The 16,558-nt window shown below is 37.7% G+C and overlaps 1 protein-coding gene across 3 annotated transcripts in view; it reads right to left on the bottom strand.

The window, feature by feature from the left end:
• Positions 1-16,156, bottom strand: part of LOC145996805 (GATA-binding factor C-like) — a 226,802-nt gene extending 210,646 nt beyond the window's left edge. For 2 of the 3 annotated variants that reach the window (XM_083133338.1, XM_083133344.1), the window contains exons 1-2: positions 15,688-16,156; positions 13,340-14,052 (exon numbers count right to left, since the gene is read on the bottom strand). In XM_083133338.1, coding sequence (XP_082989464.1) covers positions 13,340-13,559 — 220 coding nt within the window. In that variant the 5' untranslated portion in view covers positions 13,560-14,052; positions 15,688-16,156. The remainder of the gene's footprint in view (positions 1-13,339; positions 14,053-15,687) is intronic. The other variant, XM_083133340.1, reaches the window with a different exon arrangement.
• Positions 16,157-16,558: the final 402 nt, after the last annotated feature.

The raw sequence follows: 16,558 nt of genomic DNA, 5'->3' as shown, positions 1-16,558 counted from the left end.
CTGAGGTTTTGTGATATATCACTGTACAAAAACCGTTAAAAGTACCTCTAAAAGCAAGAAGAACGTAAATAGGCGAACTATATTAAATTTCGCGGTGCAACAGCCCTTGAAAGGCGAAAGGCTACCGATTGATTCTTCATTGAGCTAAGCCACGAATGAAACTAATTCAAATTACCAATTAAAATCGTAAAATAAAGAGCATAATCGGAAAAACATGTATGAAAACTTAACGCGTTTTTTTCACTTCATCTTTTTTTTTACACTTTTATTGCGCTGCTTGCAAAAATTACCCAATTATTGCGCAACTTTATCTGATTGATGGGGAGGCCATAGGAATTTTTGTTCAAAACACATGGATGGAAAGAAGAAAAGGTTAAGAATAAATCATCGTACACAAAAAAGAAATAGTAAAGCACGCTTGTGTGACCCCCGTAAGTTGGAGAATTTTATGTACTAGAAATGAAACATACTGTTAGATGTAACCGTAAAATTTAAAATAATCCACCATTAAATTTATAACCATTTTTATTTTAATTTCAATATTTTATCACGTACAAAGATAGATATTCATTATAAACTGCAGTCGAGTTCGCCTTAAATATGTTTTTAAAACCTGTATAATCAATGCGTTCATTGGGTTAACTACGTAATTTCCGTTGATACTTTGAAAACTGGCAAGGACATTTTTGCAGAAGTTTGCAACGAATTTCTCCAGTGCTAAAAACGTATATCAATTATATATTTTTTTAAAAAAAACAATAATTACAATCAAATAAACTACCCCACTACCGGTACCCCTTTTCCCATCAATACGTTTCTCTGCCTAAGGAAAAGCCGTGAATCTTATCTTTTCCTGAAGAACTCGAACCAGGTATTTTGGGATTATTTTAACACCGGGTGCAAAGGAATTGTACCCTAGAAGGCCGAAACAACCAGATTGTAAAAATACACACTATAGCTATTCGTATAACGATATCGCCGAGATAAATTAATATTGGGTCACACTACAATTATATCAAAATACAGGCAATGCCAAATGCTGTTTTTTCCACGTGCAAAATCTGTGAATAGAAACCGCCTAAAAGTAAGGAAGCACAGTGGATACGGTTGAGGTATTGGCGTAAAGGTAGACACTGAAGCGAAGCTACACCCGGACGACACGCCTTCGAGAAATGCTTGAACGACAGCGTGCGTGGATCAGTTTTTACAACGTAATGACACCTTGAATTTTGCGTACCATTCGTTAGCTGTTCCTGATTATGGAAACCACGAACGGTTGAGGCGGGAATTATATATACGGTATGGAGGGTTATTTAAGACACGTGCCCAAACCAGGAAATGCACCTCCGATTGTTGCACTTTGTACTTTAAGCTCGAGTTTTACACGGCAGCGAAGGAAGCCATAACTTGTGCGTTAGTCGCAGACAGTTCTGCGTTGTAAAGAATACACTGATTTTCAACGTGGTTGTGCCCAAGAAGTAACCACGCTTGTACAATCGGAATAATGTTAGGAACTTATCGAAATACTCGCTGAAAATAAAACGTACAGTTCATCAGTTGAGACAGTTAAACGTGTCATTTTGCTTTCTATAAAATGATCGTGTCCAGGGTGGCTACTCACCGGGAATTCCTTGAATTCCGAGGATTATGCGTGAATTATTAGATTCAGGAATTCTGCGTGTATTCTTCTCCGTAGAAGTGAAAAACTGCAGCTTTTATTAGCCCAAATTCCATTGAATTTAAACATACTTGTAAATGACCTGAGGCAATTTTTTTTCTTCTTTCGGTTTACCTTTCCTAATCGAGGAAGGAAAATAAAACTGCTTGGGAAATGAAACTTTAATCTGTCTTCAAAGACTGCGCGAAGCTTACGAACGAAAATGTGGAAAATTATCGTCAATTTGTGGTTTGGGTTCATTCTCCCTCTACCCACAAGGAGCATAGGGTAGGAGTATTTCCAAACCATACTTTTTCCATTCAAATGCCCAGCTTATTAACTGGCTTACGGCGCGAAAGCAGAAAAACATCAACACTTCCATTTGAACAATATTTGAATAACTGAAGAATTGATGCGAAACAGCAGTTCTTACAGCCTTAAAACAATACAATTTGTATTGTTCTTTCGCAGCGGCGACTTTCAAGATCTACCTGGCGCGCACAACATTCACTTCTACGTATAAGGTGAATGGCGCCATAAATCATACCACGCCAATTTCGTTCTACAATGCAGACAGAAACTTAATACGTCACTCTAAGTAACAAACAGCAACACAATAATATTTCAGAATTTTTGCACGTCACCAATTAAACTGAGCATGTGACCGTGGAGAAGATTCACATTTATTATGAATATTCCAAATAATAAAGGAGGCAAAGTCAACATGAAGAGAGAGTGATGAATTATCGGGTGTACGCTGTCTTGAGAAATTTCTCGCTACATATGTTAATGTTTTTAAAGTGTTACGATGCACCTAATACAAGGCAATTAAAAGTGCCTTTACGATAACAATATGAATAACGTATATTATTTAGGCAAGCTTCTGGTGAACGGCAGCTTATTTAAACTTTTTTTCTTGAGTTAAGCATAATTTATAGTACCAAAATTTCCATTCTTTGCACAAAGATTTAAATTTGACTATCGCTTTCCCACCTTAAAATTTCGTCTTAACGAAAATTATTCGTAACTGTGACCAGCTAACGTTTCTGAAGAACTGTCAACGTCACTAACAACGTCACTAACTACACCACCTGAGCGTTTTATTACAGCGGCATCTGTTAGGCAAAATGTAGTCGAACTGTCACATCCTGAATGGATTGTAAAATGATATTATGATTTTCTCCACGAAGCGGCGAATTCCATATTCGTCGGTTCGTGAAATTATCACAATACTAGTTTTCATATTCGTCAAAACGTTGTCCATCTTTATCTCCTAAGCAATATTTAATAGAAATTTGAAACTTTGTGAGAGCAAAGTACAAGTTGTTCCAACATATACAGCGTCAAAAACTCAAAATGTAAAATTTTGCACATTCGCCGGTTCGTGATGCAGGGAAGTTGACATATTCGCCAGTTCGTGAAAACATCGACGATATATGTCCACAAGGGGAATATAGTGCTTTTTTCTTTTTCCGGTGGGAAGTAAATTTCGAAAACAATAAATAAGTAATATCCTTGCTTGTCTAAGACAGATTTTGCACAGCGCGTTACGACGCCAGGAATCCCACGGGTGTTTCTTTGCGAGTGTCCCTTCGTCAATTTCATCATATCATCACTCATCCTCATCTTCGCGAACCAAAAGTGGCAGAAATCCGAAGTGAAATAAACCAAATCGATCAGTGTGCCAGTTTTTCATTTACATATATTAGAACGTGTCAACCTTAAAATGATATATAAGTTCGCACATAATTTCATTTGTCACAGTAATTTTTGTTAATTATTGTAACGGAGTTGCAGGAAAATAACTTCAGACTGAAGGAATGCTTTTGACGGATCAACGCTATTGTGGAGGAAAATAGGCCTCGTTTGCCCCCTCCTGGAATAGATACTGCAGACGTCTATGTAGCATGTGGTGCCCTCCAGTGGCAGTAGTACAAACCAGTTGCTACTTGAATATCGACTTGTATGTACTTTTGCGTAAATTATTTCACATTTTAATATCAATCTCAACGCCTCACGACAACAATAGACATCTTACAACACATTTTGATTATTTTGTTGTTATTATGCATTCGGTATTTGTAATATAGAAGTTGAATTCTGAATTTTTACTGACATCCTCCCTTACTACACACGCTTTATATCATACAAGAAAAAAGTCAGAATATTCAATCGTAGTGCCTACCATACATTCACTCCGGCCCAGGGAATAACACTCCCCTTCGTTCGCAAAACTTGGGGAGCTGTTGACCTTTGACGCATGTGAGAAAGAAATGTGGATGATGTGAAAGTCACAAACTTCTGTCCTAAGGGGGAGGCCGCAACAGGGGCAGCAAAGGTACAGATAAAGAAGCTCCCCCTTCTAAATACTAGCCGCTACTTCGGTTCACAAACAAGATGAACGAATGTAATAGCTGCTGTTCATGTTCTGTGAATTTATCCTTCACCAAGTTGTGAGCAAAGTAATATCCGCTGTGTACATTTTCACTCTCCACTGCAAACAAATTATACAAAATAGTTTTACCTAATATCAAGGGGGCTGACGGTAGTGCCAGGGGTGGGGTCAGCCCTCCCCCTGCCCCTGAATATATTATAGCTTTTAATTATACAAGTGACAGCATCCAGTAATTTTCAGCCGCATTGTGCAGGAAACTGACTTGAATAAGATAAGAACACCCATCCGTCAGCATTATCAACAAAGAGCAATTGGGAATATTGAACGTAACGAAAAGCCTGCGATTAGCGAGTTAAGCAAATAAACCCTCGAAACACGAGCCGCGATACTCACTCACCGCGCACAAGACCTCTACATCGTTACACGTTTGAAAAAGAAAAAAAGGACAACAGAAAAACTCGGAAGCGTGTAGACAATCGGTATCATTCGTGATAAAACCCAACATGCAGAGTCGGTGGGTCCCAAAGCACGCTTCCCAAGTGAAGCACGGATGTTCTTAGAATGCAACAGGAAAGACGAAACAAAACAAAAAAAAAAGTCACAAATGATATTGTTTCCTCTCGTAATGCAAGGACTGAAATTTTAAGGAAAAAGAACAAAAATTTACACGAAAAGAGTTTGCTGGGGACGGAGGCTCACGCAATTCCAGGCGGTGACATAAATTTAAGGAACTGCCGAACACGCGTGTCACTGGAAGGTGCGTGTAAAAATTATTCTAAATTAGCTTGAGGAAAACCCTGTTCCCCACGCAGAAACAGTCATATAGCGTGCGAGGGAAATGACTGTGTATAATTAAAAAAAAAAAGGTACCCAAAGATTTGCATGTAACCACTAAAATCTAGAATTTGCTCATGGTGCTGTACACTATTCGAAATTAGGAGTCGCAAGTCGCAAAACGCGATTAATTTAGAGCCCATCTTAATGTATTCAGTCGCTACTATTGGCATCCACGTTCACCTAGATACATACGTATATTATTGTAATATAATTAAGCCTTGCTTCCATATGTAAAAAAATACTAAGTTGCTAACCAAGGCAGTTTATTAAGATGTAAAAACACTTAACATGTAACGTTTCAACCCTGTATCAGGGTCTTCCTCAGACGAACTAATAAGCTACACATAGAAAGATTACATACACATAGCAGAGTCACTAACCACACAAAACAACTGTCAAGAGGTGATATGTTTAATTCCTTTGGAGAAATCTTCCAAGATAAGGACTGTCAACTTGATTTGTTGTTGTGTGGCTAGTGACCCTGCTATGTGTATGTAATCTTTCTGTGTGTAGTATATTTCATCATTTTAGTTTAGTTCTTCGTCTGAGGAAGACCCTGATACAGGGTTGAAACGTTACATGTTAAATGTTTTTACATCTTAATAAACTGCCTTCGTCAGCAACTTAGTGTTTTTTTAAGTATTTTATATTGAGGAAAATGAAATATTTGTACAGTGAGCGAATGGATGATACTCAGCAAACAACTTTCCCCCACAATTCATTGCGCGAAATCACGCACCATCGCCATATTTTGGGCAAACGGATCAGATCCTGCGTTGAAAACATGCCGGGTAACCATTATGCGTATGATCTTTGCCAAAGTGATTATGCGCTATGACCCATGATCATATAAGGAATGTTCACATATAAAATATCGCAAATTTCTCGCTATAAGGAGGCCTTTCAAACGCTTTCCTTCATGTTATTTCTTCCCAAAGTGCACTGTGTGATGACGTCAAGTTGAATCCATTAAACATTTTTGTTTGAGACGCAGGGAAGTGCTAGGAAATTCGCTCTCTTTTGAGTGCATATAGATGTACATTACTATTATTATTACCACTATTGTTGACTATAAAGCATTAAAATTATTAATATGGTCATAATAAATCATTCATTATCTCATAGTAATATGAGAATGTTTATTTTCCCCGCATTATTATTTTGAAAAACTTCTTAGTCTAGTAGTTTTGTTGTCCAGTAAAGTTACCGTTTGTACAGAACTTAATTCCTTGAATATCCATTCGAGAACTCAATACACAAAGTTTGTTTAAAGTAACCAAGAAAATAGTATCTCATCACCAACTGTTTGTTTTCTATAGGCTATAATTATTCTAGTAATAGTGCGCAATTGAATAGTTACCAAAAACTTTAATCAAAATTATCAAATTTACTAAAACCTATCACACTTTTTTGTTTGCGATTACCGAAAAAGTATAACCAAACTTGTCTTGTAGTTGAAGAAAGTCTGTTTTATTCTGTGTAAACGAACTTCTGAAAGCCTTCCATTTACTAATACTTCTTTTTCAGCCAGTACAAACAAACTCACAAAATATGGTTGAGTACTTCTTCTTTGTAAGTTAAGTACAGTTTCATGTAATGTCAGTGATCATTAGCGCTAGGAAGTTTATGACAAGTCATCTTCTATTCTGACCCTTTCAGAAAGAACAAGAAAACATTGTTTTCATTTTGCATTTTTCGGTCTTTTTTGCTTTTAGGTTACTTTTCAGTAATTTTTGACGTTTTTGTTGCATTTTTCTTCATTTTTTATTTTATCTCTTCCACCGTTTAAATGCATTTACTGCCATAGCTGTAACTGTGAGGTTTCCTTGCTGTCCATTACAATCGCTTTAATCTTGGATTTTAATATTTTAAAAAAAATATAATCTGATGCACACGAAACACAATTGTATTTTCGGATGCTGGCCGACTGGTGTATCGTGCAAGGCGCACTCTGAAAGGAGGTAAATGGCTTATGCAGAAAAACTTCTACATTAGCACTTAATTGCTCTTCTCCCTTTGCTTTAAGAGTTGGAACCACCAAAGAATGGGTTTCATGGAATTAATCAACTACTCTTGTAATTTATGAAAAAATCAAGCTTTGATTTTAGTAGCGAAGAACTTTTTTTTTAGGTCATTCTATAGGTCGCGAACTTCCGAGCCCTTCGTGAAAGCACGAAAATGCACTTACTACATGAATAAGTTTGGATGAGAAATTCTTGAGTTACCATGTTACCATAATATTGTCGTGGAGAAGGATAAACTCTTCACTAACGGGGATCCCACCAATTTCAAAGAATTCACATCCAGCACAATCTTTTACATTTTTTGAACCAAGTATTTATTTTTACACTTTGCTATTTGCCTCTCTAGTCAGTAGCAGTGAGGACGACTGACAATTAGATGAAATTCCATGAGACAACCATACCGTTTGCTCTATTCTAAATTCCAATCCCCGTACACTGGCTTCGAAACATCAACCAGTACTCCAAAATTTGTTATTGTTGAGTTTGTCCACTATATCCACAGAAAGGCTAATCGGGACTGGACCTACAGTTTAAAGTGTGATTCGAATCGTGCCTCCCGGGTATCGAACAACTCTCAAAGTGTGTAGGTGCCTTACTTTCAAGACACCACAACGCAAAAATTTTACGATAATTTCAAGTAATTTATCATTCAATTTGCTCAATAAACAATTAAAAATACACTGAATTTGAAAATGAAATAGAGCTCACGTATTGCTGACTCGTTATCACAAACGGCGATAAAAAATACGCTTTAAAATTTAAATAGCAAACAAGACTATGTCTCTTTGCCGTGTGGTACTAAAAGGTGCAGTAAGTAATACAGATCGCACCACATGGTTTTGACATTTCTCACTTTTGCTACGAAAATGTTATACATTAGTAGCAGAATGACACCTATAGATAGAAAGTCCTCTTTCGAACACTGGAGGTGTACAACTTGATGTGTTCATTTTAAAGTAAATGTACACATCAAGTGGTAGTAACAGAATAATTTACTTGATTAAATGGGTAGTACATGCACTATGCAGATAACGTTGATGCAGATAACGTGATAACGTTTACAAAGTACTTAACAGGTGGTTCAATAACATTTTTCTCCTTTACAAATTAAGAAATGTTGCTTTGTATCATTAATTTCGAATTTCCGAAGTAATAGTGTGATATACACCTACTTTGATCATTGGTATTTAGTCGGCCGGACAGGATCCTATTCTTCCATTGCTGTATTCAGAGTAATGCAAATACACTACATGTCATCCGATATAAGAGGAAACAATCCGTCATATGAGAGTGTAACATTCGCACTAAGCGTTCACTTTGTTTTACCCATCACCTCACTTTGTTTTACCCATCACCTTAAGAATTGCAACGTAGTAATCTGCCCCTGCCGCGTTCCTAAAGAACACACAGGATATAAAATAACAAATTGCTACTGTTTCTCCTAGCATTGTACCTAATGCAACTTAGGCTTGACCTGTCCGCATTAAACATCTCTGTATTAGGTCGTGATGTCACTTGTCCTGGACCGTTTCATTAAACGTTCCACATTTCTGCGGGCCTCCCCGATGGCGCAATGGTAGCGTCGTCGCCTTGTAATCAAGGTTTGATACTCGGTGGAGGCACATAGTGGTTCGGATCTCACTTTAAACTGTAGGTTCAGTTCCGATTAGCCTTTCTGTGCATAAAGTGGACTTAAAACAACAATTCATTCAATTCATTTCTGCACTAAATGGTTAAGATCACCCCTCGTGTAATTTGCATTTTCGCATAAAAGGGTAAAGATTCAATGTAAAGAAACAAAACCCAAACATGTCGATACATAAACTACAAAAATTAGTATTCTATCAATTGCCTAATTATCTCAACAAAATGAATTTAGTTGTGATGATAAAGAAACCTAATTTCTACTAAATGCTACGTATCAAATATGGAAACAGCCTTTACATTTCAGTAGCAACTTTTCCCGTATTTTCTTTAATGAGTGGCACATATGGTAATAAAATTAAGGTATATAATTAATTGATCAGGTACGATGCATTGCATTTAACTCAATATAGTGAAAAATACCGAGAAAACAAGGGGCTAATCTAAGAATCACACATGTTATTGCTAATTATTTTAAAGTGATAATTTCAAATAATTTTCGCTCAATTTCTGCAATTAAGTAACTAAAAATACAATCGATATGGAAATGAAATGAGAGCTCATGTATTGTTGATTCGTTATCATCACAAACGATGAACTCTGTATAAATATACGATTTTCGAATGTTAATACAAATAATTCTAATGTCAAATTCAATCATCGGGCCTCTAATACGGAGTGGTTAGAACAGCGCGCTACGACGCCGGGGAATCCGGGTTCGAGTTGTTCTTCATTAGATTCTCCCCATCAATTTCAATATAATCGTAGCAGTAAGTGGCAGCAAAGCAACGCAAAATACAATACACATACGTAATTTACATGTATATTTATGGATGTATAGGACAAGGATTGTGCGTTCAGAAAAAGTAATGGAAATAATTCAGAACCTGGTTTGCGAAGAGAAATATGGCTGGGAAAAAAAGACTGGTAACACGTTATGTTAAAACTTGTCTTCACTTGAAAACACTTGAAGCGTTTACTTTATGGTATTCTATTTGTTATTTCTTAGATCTTCCCCTTCCCCCATTTTTCAGGGTTCAAATCCAGAGTGTAAGTTTCCCAAACCAAGCAATTGCTCATTGGTGTAGTAATTAACTGACGTGGGAAAAAGTCAATGCGTCCTTTTTTTCACTATTAAAGGCATCAACAATGCGTAGTTCAAAACCCGGTGGAGGCACATAGTGGTTCGGATTCCACCTTAAAGTGTAGGTTCAGACCCGATTAGCCTTTTAGTGCATAAAGTGGACTTGAAGCGAAATTCAAACTCAATCAATAATGCGCAGCCGGTCTCCCGTAATAATTGATATTGACAGATTGTTCTCTATAATTGAATGCAAATTTTAATGATCGCACGTATTGTGCGTTCCACAGATCCTTTTATTTTGTTTCCAAAAAAATCATCAATTTTCCTCGTAAATATTCTTTAAAAAGAGTTAAACGTATCTGCTAGGCGTGAAGCGAGTAGAAGGAAATTAAGTATTATCAATCTGGATGAATTAATTTTGTTGTTCGAAATGGATCATATTGATAAAAAATTGCCACACTGTTGACTAGATTCCAACCTCATTTCCAGGTTTTAAAGATTTTTTAAAATTCTTGACATTGAAATGGTTAAGTGTCGTCAATGGATGATGCTCCGTCGGTGTTTAAATTTCGATAAGTAAGAAGGGACTTTTTGAAACCCGCTAAACAATTCGCCATATTCCCATAGCAATTCAATTCTTTCTCTGCTCATACAACGCTCATATTCGGAAAAAAATTATCTGTTTAGAATTCACCCCTGGGCATTCTGTAAAATACATTTGATTTACCCAGATTTTTGTAATACAAAATAGTCTAACGGGGTCATAACACTATTAAAAATAATAAAACAAGCCATAGAATCCAGAAAATTATCTTCAGTATCCTAGGATTAATTTCAAACATATATCACTTTGGAATGTTAGAGAGGTTTATTTTGGAAAATATTCATGAAACAATAAGAGGAAAGAAAAGTACTGCACTGTCATAACCGAAATGGAATAGTGTTGAAATTCGAAGTAGTAAATTTGAAAGACAATATTATTGCATTTGTCATGCACAAGATGTTCGACATTGCGTTGTTTAAGGAGCCAGAAAAGTAAGAATACCTTGCGTTAGTAAAATAATGGTTTTAAACTTAAATGTTCGTTACGGATAATATAATCAAATACGTACATAGCTGCAGCCAACAACATCCACTAAAAATTACAACTCTAGCAAGATCCCAATTGTAAAGTCCTATTTTATGCAGCTGGTACCAGACAACGAAGTTAGTAATAAGGTGTGTTTTCGTGTATTGATACTCTTGTAGGTTGAATTGTATCATCTGCAAATATGGCGTATAAAGAAACAAACTGCCGGAGTACTATGTGAGGTGAGTGTACATTGCAGAAAATGTGACTACTGACTAGGGACCAAAAAGAAAAAAACGCTGGGTGTTGAATATTCGTAAAAAAATATTTGCTTCTTTAAAAAATATAATTTGTGAAGAATTGATAAAATTCTGCCACAAAAGTGATTATTGCAATGGATACAGGAAGGATAGGCTATGATTAGACATAATATATATATCGGATGTAAGTAAAGGTAATTCAATAAGGAGGAATGAAACATGTAAACAACTTTCACCAATATGTCTGCCTTGTAGGATTCAATTAGAGAGGAAGAGAGGGAAGATAGCTATTATCACTTTTATGATTTGACATGCTCAGCTATAACCGGTCCTGTGATGCAAGGAGGAAGAAGGCCAATGTCAACGTGTGTGTTTGTGTGTGTCTCACATAAATTAAACGTAAACTACTTTGTTCCCTGGCAACAGGATAAATAAGTAAACAAAGCGAAAGTGTTCCATATATCGCCAGCTAAGCAGTATGCAAAGCATTGTGATGTAAAACTTTGCTGTGCTTATGTGGTATGAAATGAAAGCACCTATTTGAAAGGGGTCTCGGTTTCATGCTTTGCTTCTGGTACTTTACATACGAACTGCATTGCTCGTTCCCGCCCGATTCGAGCACGGAATTGCATACGTTGCTGCAATAACATAACAATACTCAATGCAATGCATTTTGCTGCTATTTAATGATATCTTTCGTGGCCAGGACGCCTATAATTAAGAACACACTGGTAGTCAAGTTAGCGGCTGTGGAAATTTGTCCAGAATTCTTACGTCCTTTTCCCCATTGAAAAGATAAGTGAAAAGAAACGCTGCAACCAAGACAATGTGAGTGGGTAGAGGCATGGTCTTACTATTTTATATTTGGAATTTCTCACTATTGTGTATTGGAAACTTGTCAATTTTCTACCGGCTTATTTATTTAGCTTTAGCTGCCCACTATTTTCGTTAAAAAAAATTTCAGAGGAAAATCATGTTATTTTACGATACGAACATACCCTTCGAGAATTTTGTACATTTTCCTCCTTGTTGTAGGTTCTTACTTTTTGTCCTAAAAATGTTAAATTTAATTGTTAATTGAATGGTAATTGTGTGCTCCTGACACCTCCATAAATTGCCGTTCCCTGAAACTGGCACTTTCATGTTCAATGAAAATACCTTATGTCTATCCAATGCATTTATAATCAGAAAGATTTATATGGCTGTCTAAGAAAGAATCTTTGCAAAGAAACAGTTCTGCGGCAAATTTGGCTACTTCCCCACACGCATGCGACCTGATATACATTGAACAGTGTTTCTTTATAAATATTGCTTATCAAACTTGAATCTCCGTCTCACAAGACAATAAAATAAAGAAGACAATACAGAGAATATTCACCCATTCCGCAATATCATTGCCTTGAAACAATGTATCTCTTTGCTATAAGAAATAAATTATTTATGCCTTTTCCTGGATTGCGATACCTGAATATCAAATTTGCACTGTTAATGGCAACATTGAGTTCGTGAAACAGATGAGAATAATCATATTTTTCCTGAATTCGACACCGCGACTTACCAAGCTAAAAATAATTAAAAATTTCAATGAAGAAAACGAGAAGTTAACGATGCTGCAAATCAAAATAATGTCCTAATTAGCAACTAATTCATCATTATTTACGTCATGAATTCTGATCGCGCACAGAATTCTCCATAAGAAGTTTCTACCATTTGAAGGGAAATTCAAAATCCGTAGAGAATCAGGAAGAGTTCCTAAACTGGAACTTTAAATCGCAAATTTGATTTAAATCGTGTGAGGCCATCGCTTGTCAATACGCAGAGGTCTTTGGCGGTTTCTGCTCTGTCCGAAAAAAAGTAATTTTGGGATTTGGGCAGAGTAGCCTATTTCAGAGAATCGTTCGTTGAAGTAAAATAAATGTTAATAATATAATTGCATTATGTACGCCTATGTGTAAAAAATACCGAAAATTGGAAGATAATGCTTTCAAAAGTAAGGTTCTATACATGGAAATTAGAACGTTCTGCGTGGGTTAGCATGTATTCAAATTAGAGGAAAACTCCTTTTAGCAAGAATTTTACCATATTCGCAGAAAATTACCGAAGGAATGCCAAAGTATCTAACTATTCCTAAAAAAAATCTCCCTACATCTCTGTGCAATTACTTAAACACAATGTTATTTGGCTACATGATTGTGTACCTGTGTAATACAACCTCTTTCCCCATAGAACAACTTAGTAATATGTGGGTGAACAAAAGTGAAAACAGAAAGGGTAGGAAAGATAAAGTACTCTCTTAACAAGTTTATGTCAACACTGCCTTATGAAGAAAGTAATAAATTGCAAATTGCAGTTGCTGTTGATTTACTCACCATGAGATGATCCGCCGTACGAGCTGTGCATTTGAGCCGCCTGCGTAGCGTAGTACCTTGCCCGGTTGGCCGAATTACTGTCCAACGAATGGAAAAACATGTCCATGTCCTCCGCCGGCAATATGTTGCCGGTACTATCCATGTTTGCACTCATCCTCGGCGGCTCGTACCACCTGTGCGGCACCAAGGCCTGCGACTGGTCCGTCGCGGTCATATCCATCTCCGAAAACGGCAAGAATTTCGGAAGGTCCAAAAAGTAACTTGAGGGAGCCTTAACCCACACAGGCACGAAAAATCCTCTTTTTTTAATAAAAAAATTAACACAATAAATTAAGTCAGTCTATGAAGATCCATGCTCTCGGAAACAACACAATGAACACACCCAGAACATCCAAGCACTTTAATCCTCTCGTTTCTCACTAAGCGGACGAACGGAGCTGTGGGGGTTCGCGGTTCCAGCATGTCCTAAATGTAATGTTTTCATCTCGGTGGGCACCCATGGTGCAGCATGAGAGGTTGTCCACTGGCGAAGAGCTCAGCGCGGGAGTCGGTCCGTCCGCCGGCCGGCCTTCGATGGTCGCCTCAGCCGGTGGATTTTGTCCAGCACTCGGAGTCGTTAGTGTGATACAACTCAGTTCATCTCTGCGGCGACGGAAGAGACAACTGGTGTCGGATGGCAGTACCACATTTCAAACAGATCTTGACGCCAATTCCTGGAATAGAACGCACAAGATTAATTACTGAAATAACGACATGCGATCATAAATGTTTACATATTAATGAAACTTGTCCAAGGTAAGATATACAGGTAAACAAATTACCCTGCGAATTACCGTATTGGACAAGCCCCCGTATTCTAGCTTTGCTTTTTTAGGCAATACTGATTAATATTCAATGTTTCAATTACGCTTCACCCATCAACTATCCTTGTAAATTAAGCGCTCTGATACAATACAATGCTACATAAACCAGCCAGAAAAATTGTAGCAACATTTTATTTTTCACTTGCTACTAAAAATGTTATATATAACTACATTCTTTCCCTAACTGTAAAAAGGTTCAATACACAATACCGTCGAATAGTCATGGGCCGAAATATTTAAGTCTTACAACTCTAAGCACCAATTTATGCACGATGTAACAATTACTTTGTTGTAACTTTGATCTATTCTAGCATTTTTATTTTTACTACAGCCTGTTTCACCTCCGAGATGGCGTATTATCATATATATAATTTGAAACGAAATGTTAAGACATTTTTCTCTAGAGAAAATAATTTGAGACAGTGCAAGATTGCAATCATAATGTAACGATATGCATATGTCAATAATCCGTACCAATAATGCTGTGTTTAAAAAAATATTATCGTTTCAGTTGCATTCCACAGTACAGTCTGCAGTGAATTTATTAATACTAAAGACATATTAAACGACTATACGCCTACTTTTCAAGATATTAGTGCCTCACCCAAGTAACCCTGACAAGAATGACAATACCTTCATAAATTCATTTAAAATAAACCATCATATATGATTTTATTATTCTAGCATGCGTCCACACGGTCACGACATAAGTTAACGTCCAATATATTTTGTAAGCTTATGTATATGATTTTTCATTCACGTTAGCAGTATTACTGTATTAGTATGAGTAATATTACTTAGCTAACTTATTTTTCTATTGTCGTAATAAAACATGTTTCGATTACTATAAATGCACAACACACCGGGAAGAAATGTTAACTAAAACTCCCAATCATCGGTAAGCAAAGGTACAGGATACTCAGTAGTAATTAAAAATGCCAAAGAAGTTCGCAAACCTGAAAACGTGTACCGCCAGGAAATGAAAAAGAAGCATAAATTATTTAATTCTTCTTGTCCTTGGTAATATGTCTAAAATTTTTACTTACAAGTTTATATCACTTTCTGGATCAGTCTAGTTCAAGGTCTAACAGTGTGCTAAAAGGGGGGGGGGGGAGAAAGTAGAAGCACCTGCATGTACTTCTGATCATCTAACGGATAAAAAAAGTTCGCTCTTATCACCTGCCTGTCGAAGATACCTCGATTCAGTCAGCACGCATTACAAGACTTATCGAAAACTTATCTTGCCCCTCCCCCTGCACGAATGTCACACATACAATCAACAGCTCTCGCATAAGAATAGTCTCTATATTTTTTTATTTTATTTTAACCTCCCAGGAACACTATAACAGTGCATCTCTGCGCATATTTTCAAACAAAACACCATCAAATGTTTGGGATGCAACAATCCCTGCCGAGAATCTTAGAAATACATCTACATTAGCAATGAAAAAAGAGCAAACTAAATTTTAAAACTGTGATAATTACCTTATTTTCCCACGGAACAGTCCAGCTTCGAGTTAGTTCGTTCGTTCAAAGGACAGTTCGCAGATTCGAAACACTGCACAAACACGCACAAAACACTGATTCACTCACAAATATCCCGTTTTGCAACACGCGCTATACTCTTTCTCTCAGCAGAACACCGGCAGCGTTTTTTTTTCCTTTATCGCAATGCTGTTCGATCCTTCACCGCTGCACGCTGGGTTGCTGCGTCGGCTACCACCGGTAGGATTTCGTGTGTTCCCCAGCCTGCACAAACACATAAACTGTCTGGACCATCAGGGGAGGAGGGGACGTCTGGCCCAAGCGCTGGATGCTCGACAGGGGGGGAGGCCGGGTTGAGGTATAGCGATGTTTACCACACGGAGTCCCAAGTGTTCGCAAGCTACTGCCGTCCGGGGCAGCTTCGCTCCATGACTGTTGGTTGCTGCGCGGGCACTGCCAGCGCTCGCCACGTCTAGCGGCACAGCAACGCCCACTCGCGGCAAACTCCGGAGGCGCCTTTTGGACTGGGCGGGCTGCGAGGAGGGAAACGGAATCAGCTCTGCCGTCGCACTGCTCTTTTACTCTCAAAATGGCCTGAAAGGACGCGCGTCCTGACTCCTAAGCGACGCAAAACTGTACACCAGGAACCTACAGAGAGACTTTGAGTGATAGCCCAACGCCACAAACCTCTTCAAGCTTTATTCTGAGGAATATCGACAGCCGCGTTTCGAACCTCGCCAACTTCACCCGCCGCAAACTCTTGCGTCCGCTTCCCCCTCTACGTCAATCGAAAGGCTGTCCCCTCACTGGTTATGAATCGCAACGACCCAATGGGGACTCGGCAGCGCCATCAGATAAGGACAAAATGGCG

This window comes from Lepisma saccharinum, chromosome 1, assembly GCF_977018435.1.
Source record: "Lepisma saccharinum chromosome 1, izLepSacc3.1, whole genome shotgun sequence".
Lineage (NCBI taxonomy): Eukaryota > Metazoa > Arthropoda > Insecta > Zygentoma > Lepismatidae > Lepisma > Lepisma saccharinum.
Note: the sequence above shows the minus strand (reverse complement) of the source record. Positions and strands in the feature narration are given on the sequence as shown.